We start from the raw sequence: 23111 nt of genomic DNA, 5'->3' as shown, positions 1-23111 counted from the left end.
GTGAGAAATGCCAAATTGCATTTGATTCTATTTTTAATCTGGTGGTTTCTTTTATTTTTAAGTCTATTGCTTCTAAGATTTGTGAGTGTCTCTCACATGGATCTGTTTTGCTATTTCCTTTGTTCCTTGACTTCTGCCTACCCTCAGGTTTATTCCTTTTATTGCCATGTAAGTAATATCTGTTCACTTTTGCAGAAAGATAACCTCCAAGTTCTAAATTCTTATCTCAGTTTAATTTTTTATGTATAAATTTTTATTTTAAAATTTGATAAATTTGTCATCTGCATCATCCCTCTTTCCTTGACAAATTAAGAGAAACTTTATTACCCAAATCAGTGTTTCTTTTTTCTTTTCTTTTCTTTTTTTTGTTTGTTTTTTTGAGACAGGGTTTCTCTGTGTAGCTTTGTGCCTTTCCTGGATCTCACTCTGTAGACCAGGCTGGCCTCGAACTCACAAAGATCCACCTGCCTCTGCCTCCCGAGTGTTGGGATTAAAGGCATGTGCTACCACCACCTGGACAAATCTTAAAGCATTCTTTTTGTGGCAAAAGCAGTGTGTGCAATACACATTGAGTAAGAAACCCACATCATTGCTCTGCTTTTCTCCTCAACCCTCTAACCCCTGGTACCATAAACATAATGCCAGTAATCGAGTTCTCCTAACATGGCAACAAGAGAAAGGTTTTGTAATAAGATGCACTTCTGTGCACTTCATTTTATTTACAATATAAAAAATTGTGATGTGTGAGTACGAGGTAAGAGAGGCAGCCAGCAGGTGTGGTGGTGCATACAGTAATCTCAGCACTGGGGAGGCTGGCCCAGGAGGATGGTAAGTTATAGGCCAGCCTGAACTACATCACAGAAAGAGAGAGATGAGGGAGGAGCTGGAGTGAAGAAGGAAAGAGGGAGGGAGGAGAGAGAGGAGGAAGGGAGAGAGGATTGGGGAGAGAGAGGAGATGGAATGTACTTAGTGCATGAGTGTTAGCCTAGCAAGCGTACAGTCCTAGGTTTGATCCCAGGTACCAGTACTAAAATAGTGAAGTGATGACTCTAAATAGTTAAGATTAATTAAATGTTGATTAATTTAAAACACTAAAGCCCACATATTTAGTGCATTTTACATTTTAAAATGCCTACTAACAACTGTCTACTAATGAATTCATTTAAACAATTTTAAAAGTAACAAAGTAACCCAGCCTTATCTTACCAGTAATGTAAGCCTGTCTATTTGCTTGCATTAAACTGTTTTCTAGGCTTTGTGTTTCCAGAATAAATATCCATAGATCCATCTGTTGGATTGGAGTGGGGGCAGAGGTGGAAGTGGCTGTCAGGGCATGGCATGGGACAGTCAAGCTGGCCAAAGAAGAGACGAACAGATGGAGTCATACCATGCCTTGAGAATTCTGTTTCCATGGCAGAGAAACTTGGAGTCTGTTGATAGGGCTACACATACATGAAGGATAAAACTGCCTCCTGTTATCTAGGAAAGGTATTGTACCTTGTTCCAAAGAGAATGGAAATATGGGATGGGGAGCCTACCATTTTGTAACATTTACTGTGAGGTACATGTCAATCCAGATGTAAGTGTAAAGAATAACAGAGATAGTGTATATCCTTTCCACACTTTCCCCCAGTGGCAATAGCTTGCAAATGTGCAGTGTAATCTCATGATCAGGTTGTGTTGGTTTTTACACAGTTAAGACACAGAACATTTGCACAACACAGAGATCTCTCACGTCCTTAGAGCCACATGCACATTCTCCTGACATCTAACCCCTTAACCCTGAGCAACCATTAATATGTTCTGCATCTTCATGATTCTGTCACTCCAAGAACAATTCTTACATCAGATCAGACAGTGTACATCTGTTTGGACTTTTCCATTCTGGCAGTTCTCTCAAGATTCATCTGGGTTGTTGATTGAGTCAAGAGTTGTATCCTTTTTATTGTCAAGTAGTCATTCACGCAATGGTAACACTACAGTTTGGTATTTGTCTGTTGACAAATATCTAGGTCGTTTCCAGTTTGAGGCCATTATAAGTAAATCTTCTGTAAACATTTGTGCACAGGTTTTTGAGTGGCCATAACCTTTACATTCTCTGGGACAGTGCCAAGTTGTTATCACTAGATCATATGGTGGTTGTATGTTTAATTTTCAAAGCGATGGCCAACTATTATCAAATGTGGCTCTGCCACATTCCTTTCCTGCCTGCAGGGCTCAGGCCATTCAGTTTCCTGCATCCTCTCTGGCTCTTGGTGATCCATATCAGTCATAGGTCAAGTACCTGTTATATTTGTGTAACTGTATCCATTCTGATAGACCTTGATTTCAACTCCCCTCACACCTTTCTGCAAGGACTTGCTGCTTTCCATTTGTGTATGGGCTTTTGTGGTGAAATGGGCAGAAGACTCAAAGAGCTAATTGCTCTGCTTTCTTTATTTCTGTCAATTGTATGGTTTATATATTTCAAATATGAATGCACTTTAGATATAGGGTTTGCATATATTTTCTCCTAAACTGCAGCTTGTTTTCTTTCATTCACTTAACAGTGTTCTTTAAGGGTGAACCTTTTAAATTTTGATTAGTTTGATAATGTGAAAATTTCTATTTTTTTAAATGGAGTATGTTTTTGGTGTCAAGTCTAGGAGGAACTTTTTGCCTAGTTTTTGATCTTGAATGTTTTCTCCTGTTTTTTTTTTTTTTTTTTTTTTTTTTTTCTAAAAGTTTACACTTTTACATTTTTGCATTTGAATCTGTGGTCCATTTGATGTTAATTTTTGTGTGAAGTCTGAGACTTAGTTAAATTTCTCTCTTATCCTCTTGATGCCCACATTTCCAGCACTACTTACTTATAATTGTTTTTGCAACATTGTCAAAAATAAATTGGAAATACTTGGATTAATTTTTAAAATTTAATCCTAACATATCTTATATATTAATTGTATATTAATATACTTATATTAATTATATAGTAATATTAATACTACATAGTAATAGTATAAAACAGTGGGTTTCATTGTGACATTTTTATATATGTATGTGATACACCCTCATCATAATCACCCCTCCATTACTTTCTCTTATCTCCTCTCGTGTGTTCCTTGTCTTTTTTCCTAATAGTTCCTGAGTTGGTTCAATGATAAATGTCTCCCACAGTCTCTGGCATTTGAATGCTTGATTCTCAACTGATGGTCCTGTTTGGGAGGTTAGGAGATATGGATTTGCTGGAGGAAGTGTGTCACTGGGGGCAGGTTTTGAGAACTTGAAAGACTTGTGTCATTTTGAATTTACCCTGTGCTTCCTGTTTGTGGGTCAGGATGTGGGCTTTCAGCTGCTGCTCCAGCAGCCCTGTCTGCCTGCTGCCACATTTCCCTTTGTGATGGTGATGACTCATCATTCTGGAACTGTAATTCCCATAATAATCACTTCCTGCTGTGAGTTGCCTTGGTAATGGTGTTTTATCACAGCAATATAAAAGTTACTAATACAGTTCCCCTCTCTTATTTCCCCCCTAGATTCTACACATGAGACAAAACATGCTATTTGTCTTTCTAAATCAGGCTTATTTATTTAGCACAGTTAAGATGGTTAATATTGTCAACCTGACTGGATTTGGAATTACCTAGGAGACACATCTCCAGGTGTATTTATGAGGGTATTTCAGGAAAGGTGTAAACACGGACAGATCTGGCTTGAATGAAAGTGGCACCATCCTTTGGGTACCAGCACAATGTGCTTTCTGTTTCCTGGCCTTCTCAGACACAATGGCTTTTGCTGCCTCTGACTCTACCATTCTTTCCTCACCACAATGGACTGTAGGACTGTAGCTTCTTAAGCCACAAACCCAAACAAATCCTTCTTTCCTTAACTTGTTTTTTGTTGTTGTTGTTGTTGTTGTTGCTGTTGTTAAGTGTTTTCATAACAACAAGAAAAGTAGCTAACATGGAAAACTGGTGATGAGAAATGGAGCTATTGCTGTGCTACCTGCCATGGGCTTCATAAGCATTTATGGGTGGGAGGAATTTGGAAGAGTTTGAATTTGTGTTTCTCTAAGAAACCTGAGTGCTTAAAATAGAGCTTAGTGGGCCATTTTTGTGAAAGTTGGGAAGACTAGAATGCCAATAGAAATATGGGCAGTAAAGGACCAGTTCATGAAGATTCAGGGGGGAAAATGAAGGTGTGGAATTGGGCTACAGGCCATCTGTATTACCTTCTGGTAAAATATATGACAGACTTTTGAGAACCTGAGTGAAGCTGAATCCAAAAATAACGGATCAAGTTGTTTAGTAGAGAAAATTTCAAGATGGCATGACATGGAGGCCACTGCGTAGGTATTGCTCACGGAGGTTTATGAGAATTCAAAGAGGAAGTGTGTAGTTTGGTGAGGAGGAAACACGGGTGAATTTGAAGTTTTAACCAATGAGGTTGTAGATAAAGTATCTGTAATTGTTAAAAAGATTAGTACAACTAAGAAGAAATATTCCATTCTGCACTGGGATAATGGAAAGAAACCTTGAGGGCAAGACCGCAGTCATCAACATGTCTAGCTTGTTAAAATTCAAATGAATTGGAAATAGAGTATACTGAGAAAGCCACTAGGGGTGTCCTGCTGGGAAACAATTTAACAATTTAACACAGAAATGCTTACCCAGGTTCCTCTGCCAAGGTGCACAGAAACTAATACAGCTGTGGTAGAAGGGGGCTGGGCTGTATCTTGTGCTGGCAGCAGAAACTGGCAATGCCATCCACATAGTGCGGTTTTGTAGGCACAGATATAGGCAAAATCTAAGAGTTATGGGGTCATGGGGCCTAGCAGAGGTTTCGACTAACTGAGTTACCACTCCCCAACCTGTTGGGTGGACTGAGGCTGTGTAGTGTGCTCCGTGTTTCCAGCTTTGTGAGCTGTTACCCATGTTGGGGTGGGCTTTGGTGGTCAATGCAGCTGTCTTTGAGTCATTTCTATTCCTATAAGTAACTCCTTACCCACATTCCTGTAAGTAACCCCAATAAAACTCACTGATTCACCAAGTTAGATTTTGATGGTGTCCATAATTTGGTCTGTCATGGGCTCCCTATGTCTAGGGTGAGTATAAATGTGTGTGTTGTGTCTCCTCAGGAAAAGTCTTGTCACACAACTTTATTGGTACCCAAACAGAGACCCAATAGAACCAAAGGTGAGTTGAGGAGGAATCAGTGCATGGCCCTGGCTATGGATAGTAGGGTATGCAACTGAGGTTTAGCAGCCTAAGTGGGAGGGTGTCAGTGGAAGAAATTCTGATGCAGTTGTCTTTTCCTATATGTTGTGTGTTAATGTGCCTTTGTGCTAGGGCAGTGGCTGCAGTTCCTTGCTATGGGTAATGAGACATGCAACTAATGCTGAGCCATCAGGATTAGGAGTGTCTGTGCAAGGGATCCCAGGATGGCAGTCTTTGTCTATGTGGTATGGGGTGGCATGCCTGTTTGATGAGTGGGGTCTACCACATGAATATGGAGACGCCCTCACCCATCAAAACAGTTAAAGGTTTAAAGGAAAATTTGCACTCTTTGAGATTAGCATGTAAGGGTGGAGATTGTTGGCAAACAGTAGCAGCAGAAGGCCCCGGCCCCTGTTGTGTGTAATAAGAAATGTATCTGAGGCTGAGATGGTGGCCAAGCAGAAACTTCCTTGTGCAAAGGAAGACTTACAACAAGAAAGGGAGATGCCGGTAGTGTCTTCCATGTTGGCCTTTCACTTGTCAGGTAAATTAGATGAATGGGAGAGTGAGATAGAGGTGTTGTCTGGCTGCTTCTTAAAGATGGAGGATGAGAAGGAAAAAGCCTGTGCTCAAAAGCCCTTCTTGGGACCCAAGCACTTGGAACCCATGGGAAGTTTCAATGAGTGAGAAGGAAAGCATGATAAAGTGACAGGAGTTACCCTGGGGGTCTGACCTTTAGTAGGAGAAAAAAAATCAAAGCAGAGGAAGAAGTCTGCCTGGATTACTTAATGAAAAATGTGGCAAGATTTGTGTCAGCCTGGAGTTTTTAAGGAAACAAATGATGGAAAGTCACACTGTGTGCTACGGAGCTTCTGGGGGGCTTTAAAGCCTGAGAGGCACTTCACAGAAGACACCCACGGTACCACCACAGATGTGAAGATGATCAAGTCAGACTCAAGGGTCGGTAATTATCCCCCCAGATGAAGGAGGGTACATTTCCCTCCAGGAAAACATCGTGCTAAGGGTGGGGATGGTTTCCCCAGCCAGGCACGTCCACAGTAGCTAGGTGTAGTGCCTGGAGGAGGCAGCAGCTACAGGCACAGGCACAGTGCCAAGCCAGGGCCTTTCAGATCCAGGGAGCCAGCAGGTACAGCAGGGGAGAGCAGGGTCACATTTACCCTTGCCCTGGGTAGCTGAGAAGCTAGAGTCAGGCTGTGTTTGTAAGATGTGGGGATGGGTAGAAGTCTCCATGGAAGAGCTCCAGGATATGGAAATAGAAGAGCTCAGAGAGAATGACTACAGATGTACAGAGAGCTAATTAAGTCAGCACTCCCATCCATATTTTTGTATCTGACCTTGCTCTGTGGAGGAAGCAGTTAATACAAATAGGTGGAACCTATCCATGCTGTAGTAGATATTGCTTATGTTCGACTTTAGTATATTCTTAGAGGTGAAATTCTGGGGGCACCTGACCCTTGATCAGAACAGATGACAATCAACTTTCAGAGTGCCCATTCAAGGCTGTCTTTGTAACCCCATTGTTTGTTATGGGATGGTAGTTCAGGATGTTTCCTTTGCCCTGACATCCCCTGGAACAGGTTTTGTTATATAGATGACCTAGTGTTATGTAGTTCTGGAAAGCCATTAGGGACATACAGATGCATCTAAAGAAACAAGGATGGGGAATTAATACACACAAGGTACAAGGATCAGGCACAGCTGGAGAATTTTTGGGAGTATTATAGTCTGGTTAGACGCATACGATACCAGACAAGGTTACTGACAAAATCCTATAACACCCTGTGCTGTAAATGTAAAGGAGCTTGAAGCATTTGGTGGGCTTTTGGGATATTGGTGGATTTTCATACTCTATCTTGCCTGTGCTGCCCATCCTCTGTATAACTTGGTAAAGCGTGTTATATAGGATTGGAACAAAAAGGCTCAAGAGGCTTTTGAGTAGGCTAAGATCCTTGTAGGATAGGCCAAACATACATGTGCCCCACTACCCCAGGTCCCTTCCTGTTAGAAGTCACAAAGAGTTCAGAAGGCTGTAGCTGGGGGCTATGGCAAAAACAAGCTGAGCAAACGGTCCCAATGGGAATTTTGTTTCAGTCACGGGAAGGAGCAGAAGCTCAGTGCACAGAACTAGAGCAGCATTGGCAGGGAGTATATAAAGCATTGCAACAGGCAGAGTCTATAATTGGTTTCCCGTCAGTGATTGCAAAAACATCTTATTTGGTAAAGAAGTCCTCTGTCCAAACCCCTTTCTGGTGTAGCATAGGATCAAAGTCTATAAAGGTGGCAAGCATACTTACAGCAACAAGGTGAGGTGTCTACAAGACCCATCACCAATGCCATGCAGCCTGTCCGAGGACCAGTGCCCTTTAAATCCAGCAATTGAACAAACAGCTAAGTCAGATAAAGTCGGAAGGGATACCACTCATCCCTGTAGATGCCTGGCACACAGATGGTAGTAGTAGGCACACCAAACAAGAATGAGTAGCTGTAGCAATACAAATAATACAGATACCATGTGGCTGGGACAGACAGAAGAAAAACATAGCTCATGGGATGAGTTATGATCAATAGCAATAGCAAAAATGGGCCCATGAGACTTGGCCCATGACAATCTATACTGACATTTGGTTTGTATATAGAGGTCTCACTTTATGAATGGACCAGTGGAAAAAGGAGGACTGGCTGGTGCTGGATTGGACACTGTGGAGACAACAAATGTGGCAGCCCACAGCCCATTAAGTTCCTGCTGGACATCAGGAAGTAGATGCCCTAACCAAAGTATGGGCTATTTCCCCTCAGGTACCCTTGGGAGCTGCTCACTGGATCCATATAAAGTCTGGTCATAGGGGAGCCAACATAGGTTGGAAAATGGCTAAGGCTGCTGGCATTCCTGTGAAATATTCTGGTATTTTGCATGTTGTTTAAATATGTGAATCCTGTTTCCAATTAAGGCCTTGAAAAATGGATGCCCTCTTAGGATGTGTACATAAATCAACCTGTCCAGGTGAGATTGGCAGATAGGGCCTATGTCTGTTATTGAGGGATGCAAATATGCTCTCATCTGTGTGGGTTCTGATACAGGCTTCTTATAAGCATTTTCATGCAAGCGAGCAACAGGTAAAGCCATCATTGGGGGTCTCAGCCAATTAGGCATTATGTATGGGTTCCATGGAGAATCAGTAGTGATGGGGCAGCCACTGCAATGACACTGATATCCAGAACTGGGCTGGAGACAAACAGGTAAAATGGTACTTCCAACCATCTCACTGAGGCTGGGTTAGTCAAATGGAAAAATGGGTTGTTAAAATAATAACTAAAGGATTTAAACCCCAAAGGTACCATATGTGGGTGGAAAAGGACACTCCCCAAGATGATAAGGTTATTGAATGAGAATCCTAGTGCCAGGGGTGGTTGGTGGTTAGGGAAGCCCTTGAGGCCTGACAAACCATAACGTCTATTGCTTCTTCTGTGGATTGTGTGCCAGGACTAGATAGTAAGACCCTATTGCTGAAGACACTTTGACCGTAGAACATGGAGAAATTAAACTGGTAATGAACTGGAAAATTACACCCTACTGGCTAGATTTCATAGGGCCAGAAGGGGCCATGCAGGCTGCTGGTGGAGAACTGTCACCAACAATCCTGCTTGGCTATGGACCCCGTGTGCATAAATACCAATATTCTAGACAGGATGCGTCTGATTGTGCAATAGTGGCTTAGCTATCATGGGCAAGACCAACAACTTTCTGATGGGATTTAAGGTCCACTCCATTAGAGGGAGTTCATGTCTGGTATTATAAGCCAGAAAAAACCCCATTGCTGTGGAGGTCGTAAGACCCAATATGGAAGCAACTTTTATCATTTTACTAGATGGATTTGATGTACCTGTCAAACTGCCTTCTAAACATTTGTGTTTATGCACAAAGATCTCCATTGCTGTCAGCCTCAACCCATAACCACTGGTGAAGTTCCTGAGAACAAGTGGCTGTTGCTGTGGCACAGTGGTCTAATTCTTAGCCACATGTGGACATCTATAGTCAGTTCCATCCAAGGCTCAGGGAACATTGTAGAAGAGAGGACCCATAGAATGTAAGAACAGAAGAAAGGGGTGGAGTGTTGTGTAGCAGTGTGGTAGTTTAAATGTAATTGGCTCCCATAATCTCACAGGGGGCTGCACTATCAGAAGGTGTGGCTTTGTTGGAGTGAGTATGGCCTGTTCGAGGATGTGTGTCACTGTAGGGGCAGGCTTTGAGGTTTCCTATGCTCAGGATACTGGCCAGTGTCTCAGTCAACTTCCTGTTGCCTGCAAGATGTAGGACTCTCAGCTACTACAGCACATCTGCCTGCATGCTGCCACACTCCCCACCATGATGATAATGGACTGAACCCCTGAAACTGTAAGCGAGCCACCCCAATTAAATGTTTTTCTTTATAAGAGTTGCTGTGGTCATGGTGTCTCTTCACAGCAATGAAAACCCTAACTAAGACAAGCACTTTCCTCCAAAATTGAAGCAGTCCATCCTACAAGGAAGTTCCTTATGACAGTAGGTAAATAACTCAAAATAGCTTCAGGAAGTCCCTGAAACTGACCAGATTTACTAGACCTCCCTCCCAAGAGTATACAATAAAGACTGCTGAGAGTCATTCTCAGAGAAGCCAACCTGCAAAGACCATATCTGTCAGAGAGGGATGCGAATATGCCCTGTGTGGACACTGCCACACGTGCAAGCTGCAGAGAGGACTCTAGGACCAGATCAGCTGCCTGGAAGAAGCAGAAGCTTCCTGGAAGAGGTTTAGATCAACTGAGTCACTTGGAAAGGATATTCTCCATCCTTTGGAGTAGACTGTAGGCTATGCAATGTGTTCCATGTTTCCTGCTTTTGTAGGATGTCACCTATGTTGGAATGGGCTTTGGTGATGCAGCTGTCTTTGAATCATTTCTGCTCCTATAAATAAGTAACCCCAATAAAACTCATTGGTTCACCAAGTTAGATTTTGGCGATATCCATACTTTGATCTGTTATTCCCTGTATGGGCTGGGTAGATTTCTCTCTCTCTCTCTCTCTCTCTCTCTCTCTCTCTCTCTCTCTCTCTCTCTCTCTCTCTCTCTCTCTCATCTCCCTAGGAAAGCTCTCATTACATTACAACTTTGATGGTTAATCTTCACCGTTAACTTGGCTGGATCTGCTATCACCTACAAGGTTCATCTCTGGGTGTGTCTGTGAGGGTGTTTCCAGAGAGGGTTATAAAAAGAAGAAAGACCTGGCCTGAATATAGGTGGCACCATTCCATGGGCTAGGATTCTGTACTGAATGAAAAGGGGAAAATGACAACCTACTCCTCTCTCTGCTTTCTAGTGTTTCTAGATGCGAGCAGTTTCAGCTGCCTGATTTTGCTACCATTAACTCTGCTGGCCTTTCTGGCCATAACTGACTGTACCATCTTAAACCTAGAGCCCAAAATCTCTGTTTTCTTAAAGAGCAGCCCCTTTTTTGGTCAGATTTTTTTTTGTTACAGCAACAAGAAATGTAACTAATATAGTAATGTTGTACACATCCGTCCACTTGACTACAAGGGACCTGCCTTCATTCTCCTGTATGGATGAATAATAATTACTTTTGGGTAGATTTCTGGATTCTTTATTCCATCTGATTTATCCACATCAATATCTTTAACACTATATATTCTTGACTGTTATAGGTATACAATGCGACTTGAAGTTGGTAGAATGATTTTCCCATCTTCATTTATTTTTCTTTTTCTAGAACATCTTTGCATAGAGATTTTAGAATAATCATAGTTATGAAAAGATCTTGCTGCAATTTTGGTATAAATTCTTTTCAATTTGATATCAGCTTAAGAAGAACTGACATTTTTCCTGTCTTGAGTTTTCCAGTCAATGAGTAGGACAAACCTCTTTACTTCCTTCGATTTCATCTATGTTACCAGCATTCGGTTGTCTTCAATATATAATTGCACACACTATGTTAGGTAAATACCTAACTCCTCTCTTTTGAATAACTGTTGCTTATATCATATACAAAGTTCTCATTGTTGATGTATCACTTGCTACTGTACAAAATTTGTACAAAATCAATTTTGTTTTTTATCATGTACAAACTTGAAATCATACACTTATTATTATTACTATGAAATATCTCTGTAGATTCCTTGGCATCTTCTGTGTAGAAAATCACACAATTTTCAGGCAGAAATAATTTTATTCTTTTCCAATTTACATGCCTTTTGTTTTTCTTGCCTGAGTGCACCTGCTAGATCTCCCAACACTATGTTAATTAAGAGATGAAAGTGGACGTTCTTGGCTTGTTCCTAATTTTAGGGAGAAGGCATTTGGTTGTTTACTGTTGGGTATAATGTTTGGTAAAATTTATTTATAAAGTTGAGAAAGTTCCTTTCTATTTCTTTCTCTGCGGGTTGTTATCACGAAGATGTGTTGAAGTTTGTCAAGTGCTTTCTCTGCAGCGGTTGATAAGATCATGTGATTTTTCTTCCTTAGCAGTTTCTATGGTGAACTGTATTGATTAATGTTTGAATATGGAACCAGACTTGCGTACCTGAAATAAATTTCATGTGGTCATGGTATATAATTCTTTTTATAGGTTGTTAAGTTCTACTTGATAATATTTTAAAGATTTTTGTCCATATTTATGAATGATGTTGGGCTGTAACTGAGGTCTTTCATTTCTCCTTAGTTCCTAGCTGCTCAGGCAGCTCAGTCTCCTTTTTGTTCTTACAAAGTGTGAGAGCTTGGTGGGGGAGCAGGCTGGCCTGTCAGTTGAACTCCGGTGACTTCCTCTTTGGCTTATTTTTTATTTTATTTTTTATTATTTTTTGTGTGATAATTTTCCTTCACCCATTTCAGGAAGCTGTCTTGGCTCTTACAGAGCTCAGTATGTACATTAACTCTCTTGGCAAGAATATTGCCCCTAACATGCTTGTTTACAACAACGTCAACAAGATGCTGAATGATACCTTAGGTTTTTACCATAGTAAACCTTTTGGGATATTCCTTTTGGAACAGTACCCATTTCCTTGCTATCAAGGACATCACCTTTCTTGTAGACTTGCATGCATGTGACCACAGGAATACATCCATGTTTCCTAAGAACATACAATGGGCGCCTCTCTTCTCTCCCTTTGTGTTTGCTATTTTGTTCAATTACTGGAAGATGGCTGCTCCAGATGGAAAAGGCTGTGACTTTTTTTTTTTATTGTACTACCTTTATCCAGTTTCAGTGTCAGACTTCATAAAATGAACTGGAAGTGTTTCTTTCTTTTCCATTTTATGAAGGGGTACTGAGTTGAAGTTATTCCTTCTTTAAACATTTGGTAGAGTTCTCCAAACACTGCTTGTTATATTGAATTTAAAAATCAGCAATACATATTATCAACAGTGGCAAGATGATTCAAACTACCTCTTTTTTATGTGTTTGTACATATGTGTATGGCTGCATGTGCATGCATGTGAGCTTATGGCTGCATGTGCATGTGTGTGAGCTTGGGTGTTGAGGCCGAAGTCTGACATGGAGTATTTTCCTCAATTGCTCTTCATGTTATTATTATTTTTTAAGATTCGATTCTTCTTATTTTATGTGTATGGGTGTTTTATCTGCATCAATGACTTTGTACCACTTGTGTGTCAGGTGCCCACAGTGTTACAGATTGGTGTGAGCTACCATGTGGATTCTGGGAATCGAACCCTGGTCATCTGGAAGAGTAGCCAGTGCTCTTAACTACTGACCCATTCTCTAGCCCCCTCTATGTTATTTTATAAATTAAAAATATATTAGCATATAAGGTATCAGATATCATTACGGCATTTTTGAACAAAATGTGTCTTAGTATATTCTTCTTCCCCCTCCTCTCACTCAGCCTTTACCACTCTCAGTCCCCTTTGTCACCCTCTCCCACCTCCAGTTCTTTTTTTCCTTCATGTCCCATGTGTCAGTTTGCTTACTTCTGACTGTACCCATTAACCTATTTTTACCCTTTCTTGGTTTGTCTAGTCTTTCGGGTTTTAACCAATTTACACACACACACACACACACACACACACACACACACACACACAACCAGGCTTAAATCCACATTTGAGAGAGAACATGTGGTTTTTGTTTTTGTGAGTTAGAGTCACCTTGCTTAATATATTTTCCTTTCCAGATCCATCTATTTTCCTGCAAATTTAATTTTTCTGTAAAGCTGAATAAGATTCCCTTGTGAATATGGACCACGTTTTCATTACCCATTCGTTTGTGGATGGGCATCTAAGATGGTCTCATTTCTTAGTTACTGTGAATAGAGCAGCAATGAACATGGATGTGTAGGTGTCTCTGTGGTAGGAGATGGAGTCCCTTGAATAAACACAGCTCGGTCATATGGTGGTTCTATTTTAATTTTTTAAATAGACCTCCACACTGACTTCTCTAATGTCTGCACAAGCACTCCTGCCAACAGAGAAGAATCCTCTTTCCCCACATCCTTGCTAGCATTTGTCGTGGGATTTTTTGATGATGGTTATTTTGAAAGGGATGAGGTAGTATCTTAAAGTGATTTTAATTTGCATTTCTCTGATAAGTAGGTTGATTAATGCTTTCAAAAAATTCACTGGCCAAACATTTGTGTTTCTTCTTTTGCAAACTATCTGTTCATTTCTCTAGCTCGTTTATTGATTAGAAGTTTTGATTTTTAATTGTTGCAGCTCATTTTAAGTTTGGGTATTAGCTCTCTGCCTGAAGTATAGCTGGTAAGGATGTTCTCTCGCTTTGTGACTGTGTGTTTGTTCTGATGATAGTTTCTTTTGCTGTGCAAACCTTTTTAATTTCATGTGATCCCATCTGTTTATTCTCGGGGCTAGTTCCTGTGCTGTTGGATTTCTATTCAGAAAGTTCTTGCCTAAATCTCTCTCTTGAAGTGTATTTCCTGTGCTTTCTTCTAGCAGTTTCAGCATTTCAGATTTTAAATCAAGGTATTTGATCCACTTTGAGTTGATTTTGTACAGGGAGAAAGATGAGGATCAAATTACAGCCTTCTGTAGGTGGATATCAGGGTTTCCTAGCATCATTTGTCGAATAGGCTTTTTTTTTTTTTTTTAACTACTGCATGTTTTAGATACCTTTTCAAAAGATAGGTGGCCATAACTTTGGCCAGTTATTTACAGATACTTTATTCTGTTTCATTAGTATATATATATATTTGATTTTATATCGATACAAGAATGTTTTTGTCACATTCTGCGGTATAATTCAAGTTACTGTGATACTTCCAGCTCTATTCTTTTTCCTTAGGATCCATTTGGCTTTTCATGCATTCATATGAATTCTTGCATTTTTTTCTAATTCTGTGAGAAGACATTGGAATTGCATTTAATCTGTAGATGATTTTTGGTACCACTTCAGGCTAGGCCTGGAGGTGTTGGGCACTGGTCGGATGGGGGTGGGGGGCAGATTCAGCTGGCTGACTGGTGCAGAGCCTGTGTCCAGGACCAAGCTTAGAGTCCGGAGACATTACAAGTTGGACTCTCCAGCCTGCGCCCATGCATGAGATATGTAAAACATGCTAAGTCTGGGGGTTGTAGAGGGTGCAGGCAGGCTAGGGTCAGGCAGACTCCTCAGGCTGGGTCAAGCACAGTTTGTGTGGCCCAGACTGGACCTGGCAGGTGGATATGGCTTGGGCAGGCTTGGGTCCAGAAGACCCAGCAGGTTAGGCTGGCACTCAGAATGTGAGCCCAAGGCCAAACCTAGAGTTTGGGATTGGTTCAGGCCAGGGTCACCAGACTCCCCTCTGGTTTGTTCATTTGCGTTTTAATATGAGTGCTTAGAGCTACACACTGTTCTCTTGGGTGTGTTTCAGAGGTTTTGCTAGGTTGCATTCTTATTTCCATTTGATTCCAGGCTTTGAAAAAAAACAACTTTTGCAATTCTATTTTTGAAGATTTTTTTTTTTTTTAAATTTGGTGTAGATGAATGTTTTGCCTGCAGGTATGCCTGTATACCATGTGTGTGCCTGGTGTCCACGGAAGTCAGAAGAGGGTGTTGGATCCCTTAGAACTGGAGTTGTTATGGGCAGTTGTGAGCCACCATGTGAGAATTGGACCCAGGTCTTCTGCAAGAATAACACATGCTCTTAACCGTTAAGCTATTTCTTTTGTCCAGTTCTAGAAATTTTAAGTATCCTCTCTGATTTCTTCAATGACCCACTATTCATTTAAAACTGTGTTGTTCAGTAGTTTTTGTAATTTCTCTTGCTGTTAACTTCTTCTTTTATTCTACTGTGATCTGATAGAAAATAAGGGATTCTATAAGTTTATTTATGTATTTGTTAAAGATTGTTTTGTAACCTATGATGCCATCAATTTTGAGGAAGATTCCATGTGCTGCCGTGAAGGATGTGCATTGTCTGCTGGGTGTGATATGCTGTTAAGTCTGATTGATCTATGTTATAATTTATCTCTGAAATGTTTTGGCTTTAGTTTGGAAGAGCAGTCTAAATATGAGAGTGGAGTTGTGAACTTTTCCTGTGTGTCAGGACTTTTATATGTGGCATTTATACCTTGTTGAGTTTATTTTATGAAAATGGGGTTCCAAAATTTGGTGCATGTTTACAATTGTTATACCTTCTTGATGGATTGTTCCTTTTATTAATAAATAGTGGCCTTCTTTAACTCTTCTGTTTAGGTCTTATTTGAAGTTGACTTTATCAGGTACAAGAATGCTATACCTGCTGTAGCTTCTGTTTGCTTGGTAGCTTGACCTTGATAGTCAGGCTTTGGATGTTTTCTAAGTGTATTTCTTGGAGACAGAAGACAGTTGTTCTTATTTTTTAATCCAGTTGGTTAGTTTAAGTGGTTTTTTTAAAGCAATGAGTTGAGGCCATTTACATTTAATGTTATTATTGAAAAGTTTTCTATTTCCTAAGAATTTGTTAGGTGATGTTCTGGTTTGCTGAATTACTGGTGTTTCTTCCCTCTGTTCCTTTTATGGAGTATATGCTATCATGTGTTCATGTAGAGGAAACTTTCTTCTTCCCTGTATAATACTTCTAAATGAATGTTTTGCAGGGTTTGCTTGGTCATTATGCATTTCTTAATTTGTGTTTGTTTGGAAATATACTGACCTTGTAGTCAATTTGAAAGGCAGCTTTGCTCATTATCACACCCTTGGTTCACTGTTTTGTTTCAGAGCTCAAAATACATTGTTCCATGCTTTTCTGTTTTTTAGAGTTCATATGAAAGGCTTGAGGTTTTCCTGACACTTATGCCTTTGTGTATGAGTTAGTGTTTCTTTCCATACCACTTTTAGTATTGTATACTTGACATCTTGACTATTATATGTTGTGGAAAAGTTCTCTGGCAAGATCTGTTTGAAGTTTAAATGCTTCTTGTGTCTAGATGTCTACTTCTGTCTCCAGGTTTGGGAATTTGTCTGTTATAATTTCCCTGAAAAGTTCTATATTTCTTTTGACTTTATCTCAGCTCATTCCTCTATACCATGGATCATGTCTGGCCTCCTTAACATATCCTAGAAATATTGATCATGTTTATTAATTTCCCCTATTATATATGTCTATGTATATTATTGTCTCTAAGTTTTTTTATCCATGAAATTTATCTTTCTGCATGATATTGTCAATTGATAATGTTTTCTGATATGATTTTTTTTATTTGGTTGAGCATTTCTTTCATTTTAATTATTTCCATTTGATTCTATTTTTGGTGTTACAATTTTATTTTCCTCAAATTTTGAACATTTCTCTTCAAATTTACTAATTGTTGCATTCACTTGGAGACTGTCTTGTTGAGACTTGACAGATTTCCTTAGTTCATGCATCTCTTTGAATCATTTATATGGTCATTAATTCTTTTAAAAAATAAGATTCTGAATTATTAGACCTTTCAGCTATCTCTGTGTTTTTGGATTACATTCTAGGGATGATGGGATAGGTCATGTGTTATGCTTTGCATTTCTTTGTCATGTTTTACATGCCTGTTGGAATAGACTTCTCACCCATTTTTAACTTCTCCTTCTTCCAACTTTATTTGATTGTTTCATTTTTCTGTCTGCTTTTTTTAAAAAATTGTTCTTTCTTTCTCTCTCTTTCTTTCTTTCTTTCTTTCTTTCTTTCTTTCTTTCTTTCTTTCTTTCTTTCTTTCTTTTATGTGCGTTGGTGTTCTTCCATGGGTGTCGGGTCCCCTGGAACTGGAGTTACAGACAGTTGTGAGCTGCCATATGGGTGCTGGGAACTGAACCCAGGTCCTCTGGAAGAACAGTCAATACTCTTAACTGCTGAGGTATCTCTCCAGACCCTTCTGTGTCTGCTTAGAGGGCTGTCTGCATGAAGTTCAGCTGTGGAGTGAAGAGAAGCGTGGTCCTGATTCCTGGCTGAGTTTGCTGAGGTGTTCTGGTCTTGGCTAGGCGGCAGCAGGTGATAACCAGGGCAAGCAGATGGAGTAAAAAAAAAATCTCAGTCCTGAAGTGAACTCTGGTGCCATTGGAGTCAGAACCCTGTCCCGTAGTGGATTCTGGAAATAAACCCAGATCCAGAGCTGAACTCAGACTGCTGGAGTCAGAACCTTGCTCCTACACTAACTCCCAGGACCACTAGAATCCGAGCCCTGGTCCTGAGGTAAACTATGAGTCTACTAGAGTCAAAATGATCTGTTTTGTAACAGCTGTGTTGTAGCAGTTAAGTTAGCAGTTTGTGTTCTGCAATGAATTTGTCTATCTTTCTGCATTGTCAGGTTTATGTGTATGGCATTATTCATAGTTTTCATTATCCTTTTGATATCTGTTGTGTCTGTAGAATGGCCTGTTTCAGTCCTAATCTTGGTAATTTGTCTTGATTTCTTTCTCTGTCTTGCTAGGTATCTACTTACTTCTTTGTTGCTATGATAAAATACTCTTGACAAAAGCAACTTGAAGAATAAGGAATTTATCTGGGGGGGGTGTCACAGTTCCAGGGAATAATTAATGGTGGAGAGGGCGTGGCATTAGGATCTTGAGGCAGCTGGTCACAGAGCATCCACAGTTGGGAAGTAGAGGGAGATGCATGCTGGTCCTCAGGTCATTTTCTCCTTAGATACAGTCTGAGATCCCTGCCTCAGGAAGGGTACCATTTTTGAGCAACCTAATCAAGATACTCCTTCACAAGCATGCCCAGATGTCCTCCTCCCAGGTCCTTTTAGATTTTGTGAAATTGACAATTGAGATTAACCGTCACACGAGGATTTTGTCATTTTTCCTTATTTCATTGACTTTTCTCTAATAATATTCTTTATTCAATTACACTGATTTATGCTCCCATTTTTATTACCTTTCTGCTCCTTACTTCAAGGTTTATTTGTTATCCCCATTTTGCTCACTGTACATAGGTCCTCGAGGGACTGGCTTGTTGTTTAGAGACATTTCTTCTCCTTTAACATGTGTGAATTCAGCACTTTAAGTCTTCCTTTTGGTACTGATGTAGCTATGCCCCACACATTTTAATGATGCTATATTTCCATTTGCATCCTGTTCAATGTAGTTTGTAAAATTTTTCTCTTGAAATTTGTTCTTTAATCTATGGATTATTTAGAACTGTTCTTAAATTTCAGATTTTTACTTGTCTTCCTATTGTCTATAATCAGTTTCTAGATTGGTTTTACTATGTTTAGGTGACATACTCTGATGATGTTAATCACTTTACATTTGTTGCAGTGCGATTTTTTTTGACCTATGTATTTCTTAGTACATACCCCATAGGCACTCTGAAGAATGCATACTCTGTGGTTGTTGGGTGATCTATAATTGTCTACTGGATTTTATTTGATAGTGTTCAGCTCCTTTTTATTCTTGCTGATTTTCTTTTTAGTTGTTCTCTTTTATGTGGGTTATTTAAAATACTAAACTGATATTAATAGTAATAGTGCATTAACTTCATAAAGTGCTTTCTAGTTGTCAAACACTCTAGGTCTTTTGTTTGTATTACATTATTCAACCCTCCCAGCAGCCCTGTATGTTACATAGCATTATTATCCACATGTTGGTAAGCTTTAGAGAGGTTAAATGATGTACTGCTAGGGTTGTATAACTCACGTGCACCTCAAATGCTATGTGATCTGCTCTATCAGAGCAGAGGGTTGGTTTAACTCTTCTTGTAGTTCACTTTTGAGCAAGGATGCAAATGTCGTGGTGGTAGCTGTGCAGTAAGTCCCACTAAGGTGTGGTGGCCAGCCTCAAATGTGAGCCTTGTTGATACTTCCCTCTTGGTATCCACACCTTGTGTAATTCTCTTGAGTATGCCTTTGATCTCATGTCTCCCCCTTCCAGTGGATGGAATTTGGCAAAGTGAAGGGAGGTCCCATTTGAGACTTGATTTCAACATGACTCATTTCTAATTTGGGCATCCTTTCTCATCCCCTCTGTCCCACTTGTTCTGAGGGAAGCCAGTCTATGTTCCAAGCTCCCTTAGGGAGGGAGACCCATGTGGCAAGGAACTGATATTAGGAACTGATGACAGCCAATGAGGGGTCTAAGGTCCTCAGTAGCCATGAATGAACTTAGAAGCACATCCTCTCTGTTAATCCACACATCTTCATGACTGAGTCCCCAAGTGAACTCCTGACTGCAGCTCTGTAAGGGATCTCAAGCTGGAGGCATCCAGCTGAGCTCAGTGGGATTGCTGACCCACAGAAACTGAGCAATCAGTGATGACTGTTTTAAACTAATGAGTTTTAGGAAAATGTATCTAAGAAAGGGAGACAACAATAGCAAGAAGCCAGGCTTTGGGAACCACTGATAGAACTGGGTAAAATGTAAGAAAAGAGACTTATTCAGTATCCTGAATGTCTCCCTGGGAAGACATCACTTATGGGATTCTTCTGATCCAACAAGGTGGCACCAATATGCCTGTCACCGAGGATTTAAGAAAAGGACAGAATTAGTGCAAAGGAGATAATGGAGTAATGCTTGGTAGCTTTAATCTATTTAAATCTTGACAGTCCTGTATCCCCTGTCCCCAAACCAGAATCAGTGGGGAAGGGAGTTTCAAAGACAGATGAATGTATTTTGCTTTAAATAAGTGAGTCATGTAAATATTGACTTGTAGCCATTGTCACCCTATGGCTATCATCCCTTGTGGCCCCATTTCTCCTGCAAAGACACTGGAGGATGACTCCTAGAGCTCTTCTTGTCTGCTTCTGATTATTACCTTGGTTCAGATGGGGAAATGTTGGGTGATAAGTGGAGGAACAGATGGCAGTGGTAACCAGAGAGAGTGTAAGAGAGGGAGGGTTGTGGAGACACAACCACGGACTGTGCACAGTCAGCCTCGTACAGGAGGAAGGAAGGAGAAGCGTTTCCTTACGCATCTTTGTGGTGATGGATCCTGATCTTATTTGAAGCTTCTTGCTCCTTTTTTTTCTTGTTTGGCTTTATGGTACTACGGATCAAACGCAGGAACTTTATTTTTGAATTCCTTCTATAATACACAGAGCCATATTCGATGAACAATAGATGTTCCATACTTAACCATCTTTTCTCTTTCTGTCCCCAAATTTGAAACATCAGATATTCTTTTGTAAACACTTGAGTATTTGATATATTAGTAGAGTTAACAATTTCTTATTCATGTTTGCATTTGTTTTTAGTGGGGTCAAACGGTGTTTAAAGGAATGTAGGTTATTCAATAATTTGAAGAAGAAAAGTTAGTACTGCTTATTTTGTAATAGCTATAAAATTAAGGATACTTTTGCAAGTTTGGTTACGGTAGAGAGAAATACGTTGCAAATTTAGTGCATCTGGACACTTGCAAAATATGAAATATATCCTGTAATGCCTATGAGAGCCCTCAAAGTCACAATTTCCACTTCAATCGGTGAAATATGACTGAAGTGCATTTGAGCACCCTTTGTATCCGTAATGGCTTCCTGTAAGTACAGGACTAGCAAACCTCCATTTCTTTAGGCTCCTTCCCTCTTGTTACCATTAGTTATTGGCTTTCTCTTAAGATTTTTCCCTACCCCCCAAAAAATAAAAACTCCTATAAATCAAGATTTAAGAAAGCTCCCAAAAATGAAAGTCATTGCATTCTGGGAATGCCAGCCCTCTCAGTAAGGGAGCTCAGTGGGTTCAAGATTCAGAGGATTTGAATACGAGAAATCCTTATGAGTCATCAGCTGTCAAAATCACCTTAAAAAGAAAATGGACACTGAGAATGATCAGTCACAGATGCTAGGGATCTCTTGGTCTCCAAATTACAGCAGGTTTACAGCAGGAGGGAACGACTGGCCATTTGCTCACCTCTTTGCTGTTTTAGCACAGGTGAGGTCATTTTTGAAAGAGAAGCAAAATGACAGAACTTTCTCAGCTGAAGATAACAGGACAGCTGCTCTAGATTTCCACAAATTCCACTGTTAGGCTTTTACTACTCATTTGCTGCTATGGCTGGTTCCTAATTTGCCTCAGATTCAGAAAAGTTCTGAACCCAGCTGTTTTTGTCTGCTTTTTGAGATAGCATAGCATGTAGTGGAGTCTGGCCTTGAGCACTCTACATAGCTGAGGATGACCTTAAACTTCTGGTCCTCCTGCCTCAATCTCCCAAATGCAAGGATTGTAGATGTGCAGCACCATGCCCAGTTTATGTGGCATTGGGGGTGAAATCCAGGGTCTGATGCATGCTGGGTACAAGCAGGCTATCAACTGGGTTCATTCCTAAAACCTTCCTACCCCAGCTTTTTAATTGGGGCAGATGGCTCTACCTTTGGAGGACAGAGGTAAGTTGATCCAGGGCCATGGAGGGCTTCCTAAACATGAAAGCACCCTGCAGAATCAAGGTATTATTGCCATTCAATCAGGTATTGCTGTTCTCAAATCCCCACTTTATTTCCTGAGCAGAATAAAAACCCATGGGACTCCTGACTAGCTGGAGCCGACACTCTGCAAAGGGTCTCACTTACTTCTCTTGCAAACCACTGACAAAAGGCAGGACCGATCCATTCTCTTGCATGAATGCCACAGTCTATCCAGACAGCTCTTTTGTAGGCTCGTGACTTTCTGCCCAGCTGAAAACAAGAGGATTCATAGTCACCAACTCAGGCTTTTATTTTTGGATCCACTGACCAGCATAATTTAATAAGGGCTCAGCATAATTCTTCACTATGGATTTGTTTATTAGGTAACACATTAAAAAGATAAAGAGATTTCCTGTCTTCTTTGGAAGCCCAGGCATGCTTATGCAGAAACAATAAATTTATTGCCTCAATACAATCAAAGAACTAGAAAATACACAAGGAAAATGGCCATCCCTAAAGTAGTGCACTGGCTCTGTTTTTTTTTTTTAATTTTTTAAAAATTTTACAATTAATTTTTTTTTTTTTTTTTTTTTTTTTTTTTTTTTTTTTTTTGGTTTTTCGAGACAGGGTTTCTCTGTGTAGCTTTGCGCCTTTCCTGGAACTCACTTGGTAGCCCAGGCTGGCCTCGAACTCACAGAGATCCGCCTGCCTCTGCCTCCCGAGTGCTGGGATTAAAGGCGTGCGCCACCACCGCCCGGCAATTAATTTAATTTTATATATCAGCCATAAATTCCCATCCTCCCTCCTCCAGCCCCTCCAGCCCTCCCCCCAAACCACCCCCCATTCCCACCTCCTCCAGGGAAAGGTCTCCCCTGGGGATTCAGCTCAGCCTGGTAGATTCAGTCCAGGCGGGTCCAGTCCCCTCCTCCCTGCACCCAGGCTGAGCAAAGTGTCCCTGCATAAGCCCCAGACTCCAAACAGCCAGCTCACGCACTAAGGACAGGTCCTGGCTCCACTGCCTGGGGGCCTCCTAAATAGTACAAGCTAATCGACTGTCTCACTTATCCAGAGGGCCTGATCCAGTTAGGGGTTCCTCAGCTATTGGTTCATAGT

At 40.5% G+C, this 23111-nt stretch overlaps 1 protein-coding gene across 1 annotated transcript in view; it reads right to left on the bottom strand.

Annotated features, from left to right (window-relative positions):
- Positions 1–23111, bottom strand: part of Cpa6 (carboxypeptidase A6) — a 282675-nt gene that overhangs the window by 87847 nt on the left and 171717 nt on the right. The window contains exon 6 of the mRNA XM_059255683.1: positions 22164–22268. Within this exon, the coding sequence (XP_059111666.1) occupies positions 22164–22268 (105 nt within the window). The remainder of the gene's footprint in view (positions 1–22163; positions 22269–23111) is intronic.

This window comes from Peromyscus eremicus, chromosome 2 (assembly GCF_949786415.1).
Source record: "Peromyscus eremicus chromosome 2, PerEre_H2_v1, whole genome shotgun sequence".
In the NCBI taxonomy this organism is placed as follows: Eukaryota; Metazoa; Chordata; class Mammalia; order Rodentia; family Cricetidae; genus Peromyscus; species Peromyscus eremicus.
The sequence above is the reverse complement of the archived record's forward strand: the minus strand, read 5'-3'. Positions and strand labels throughout refer to the sequence as shown.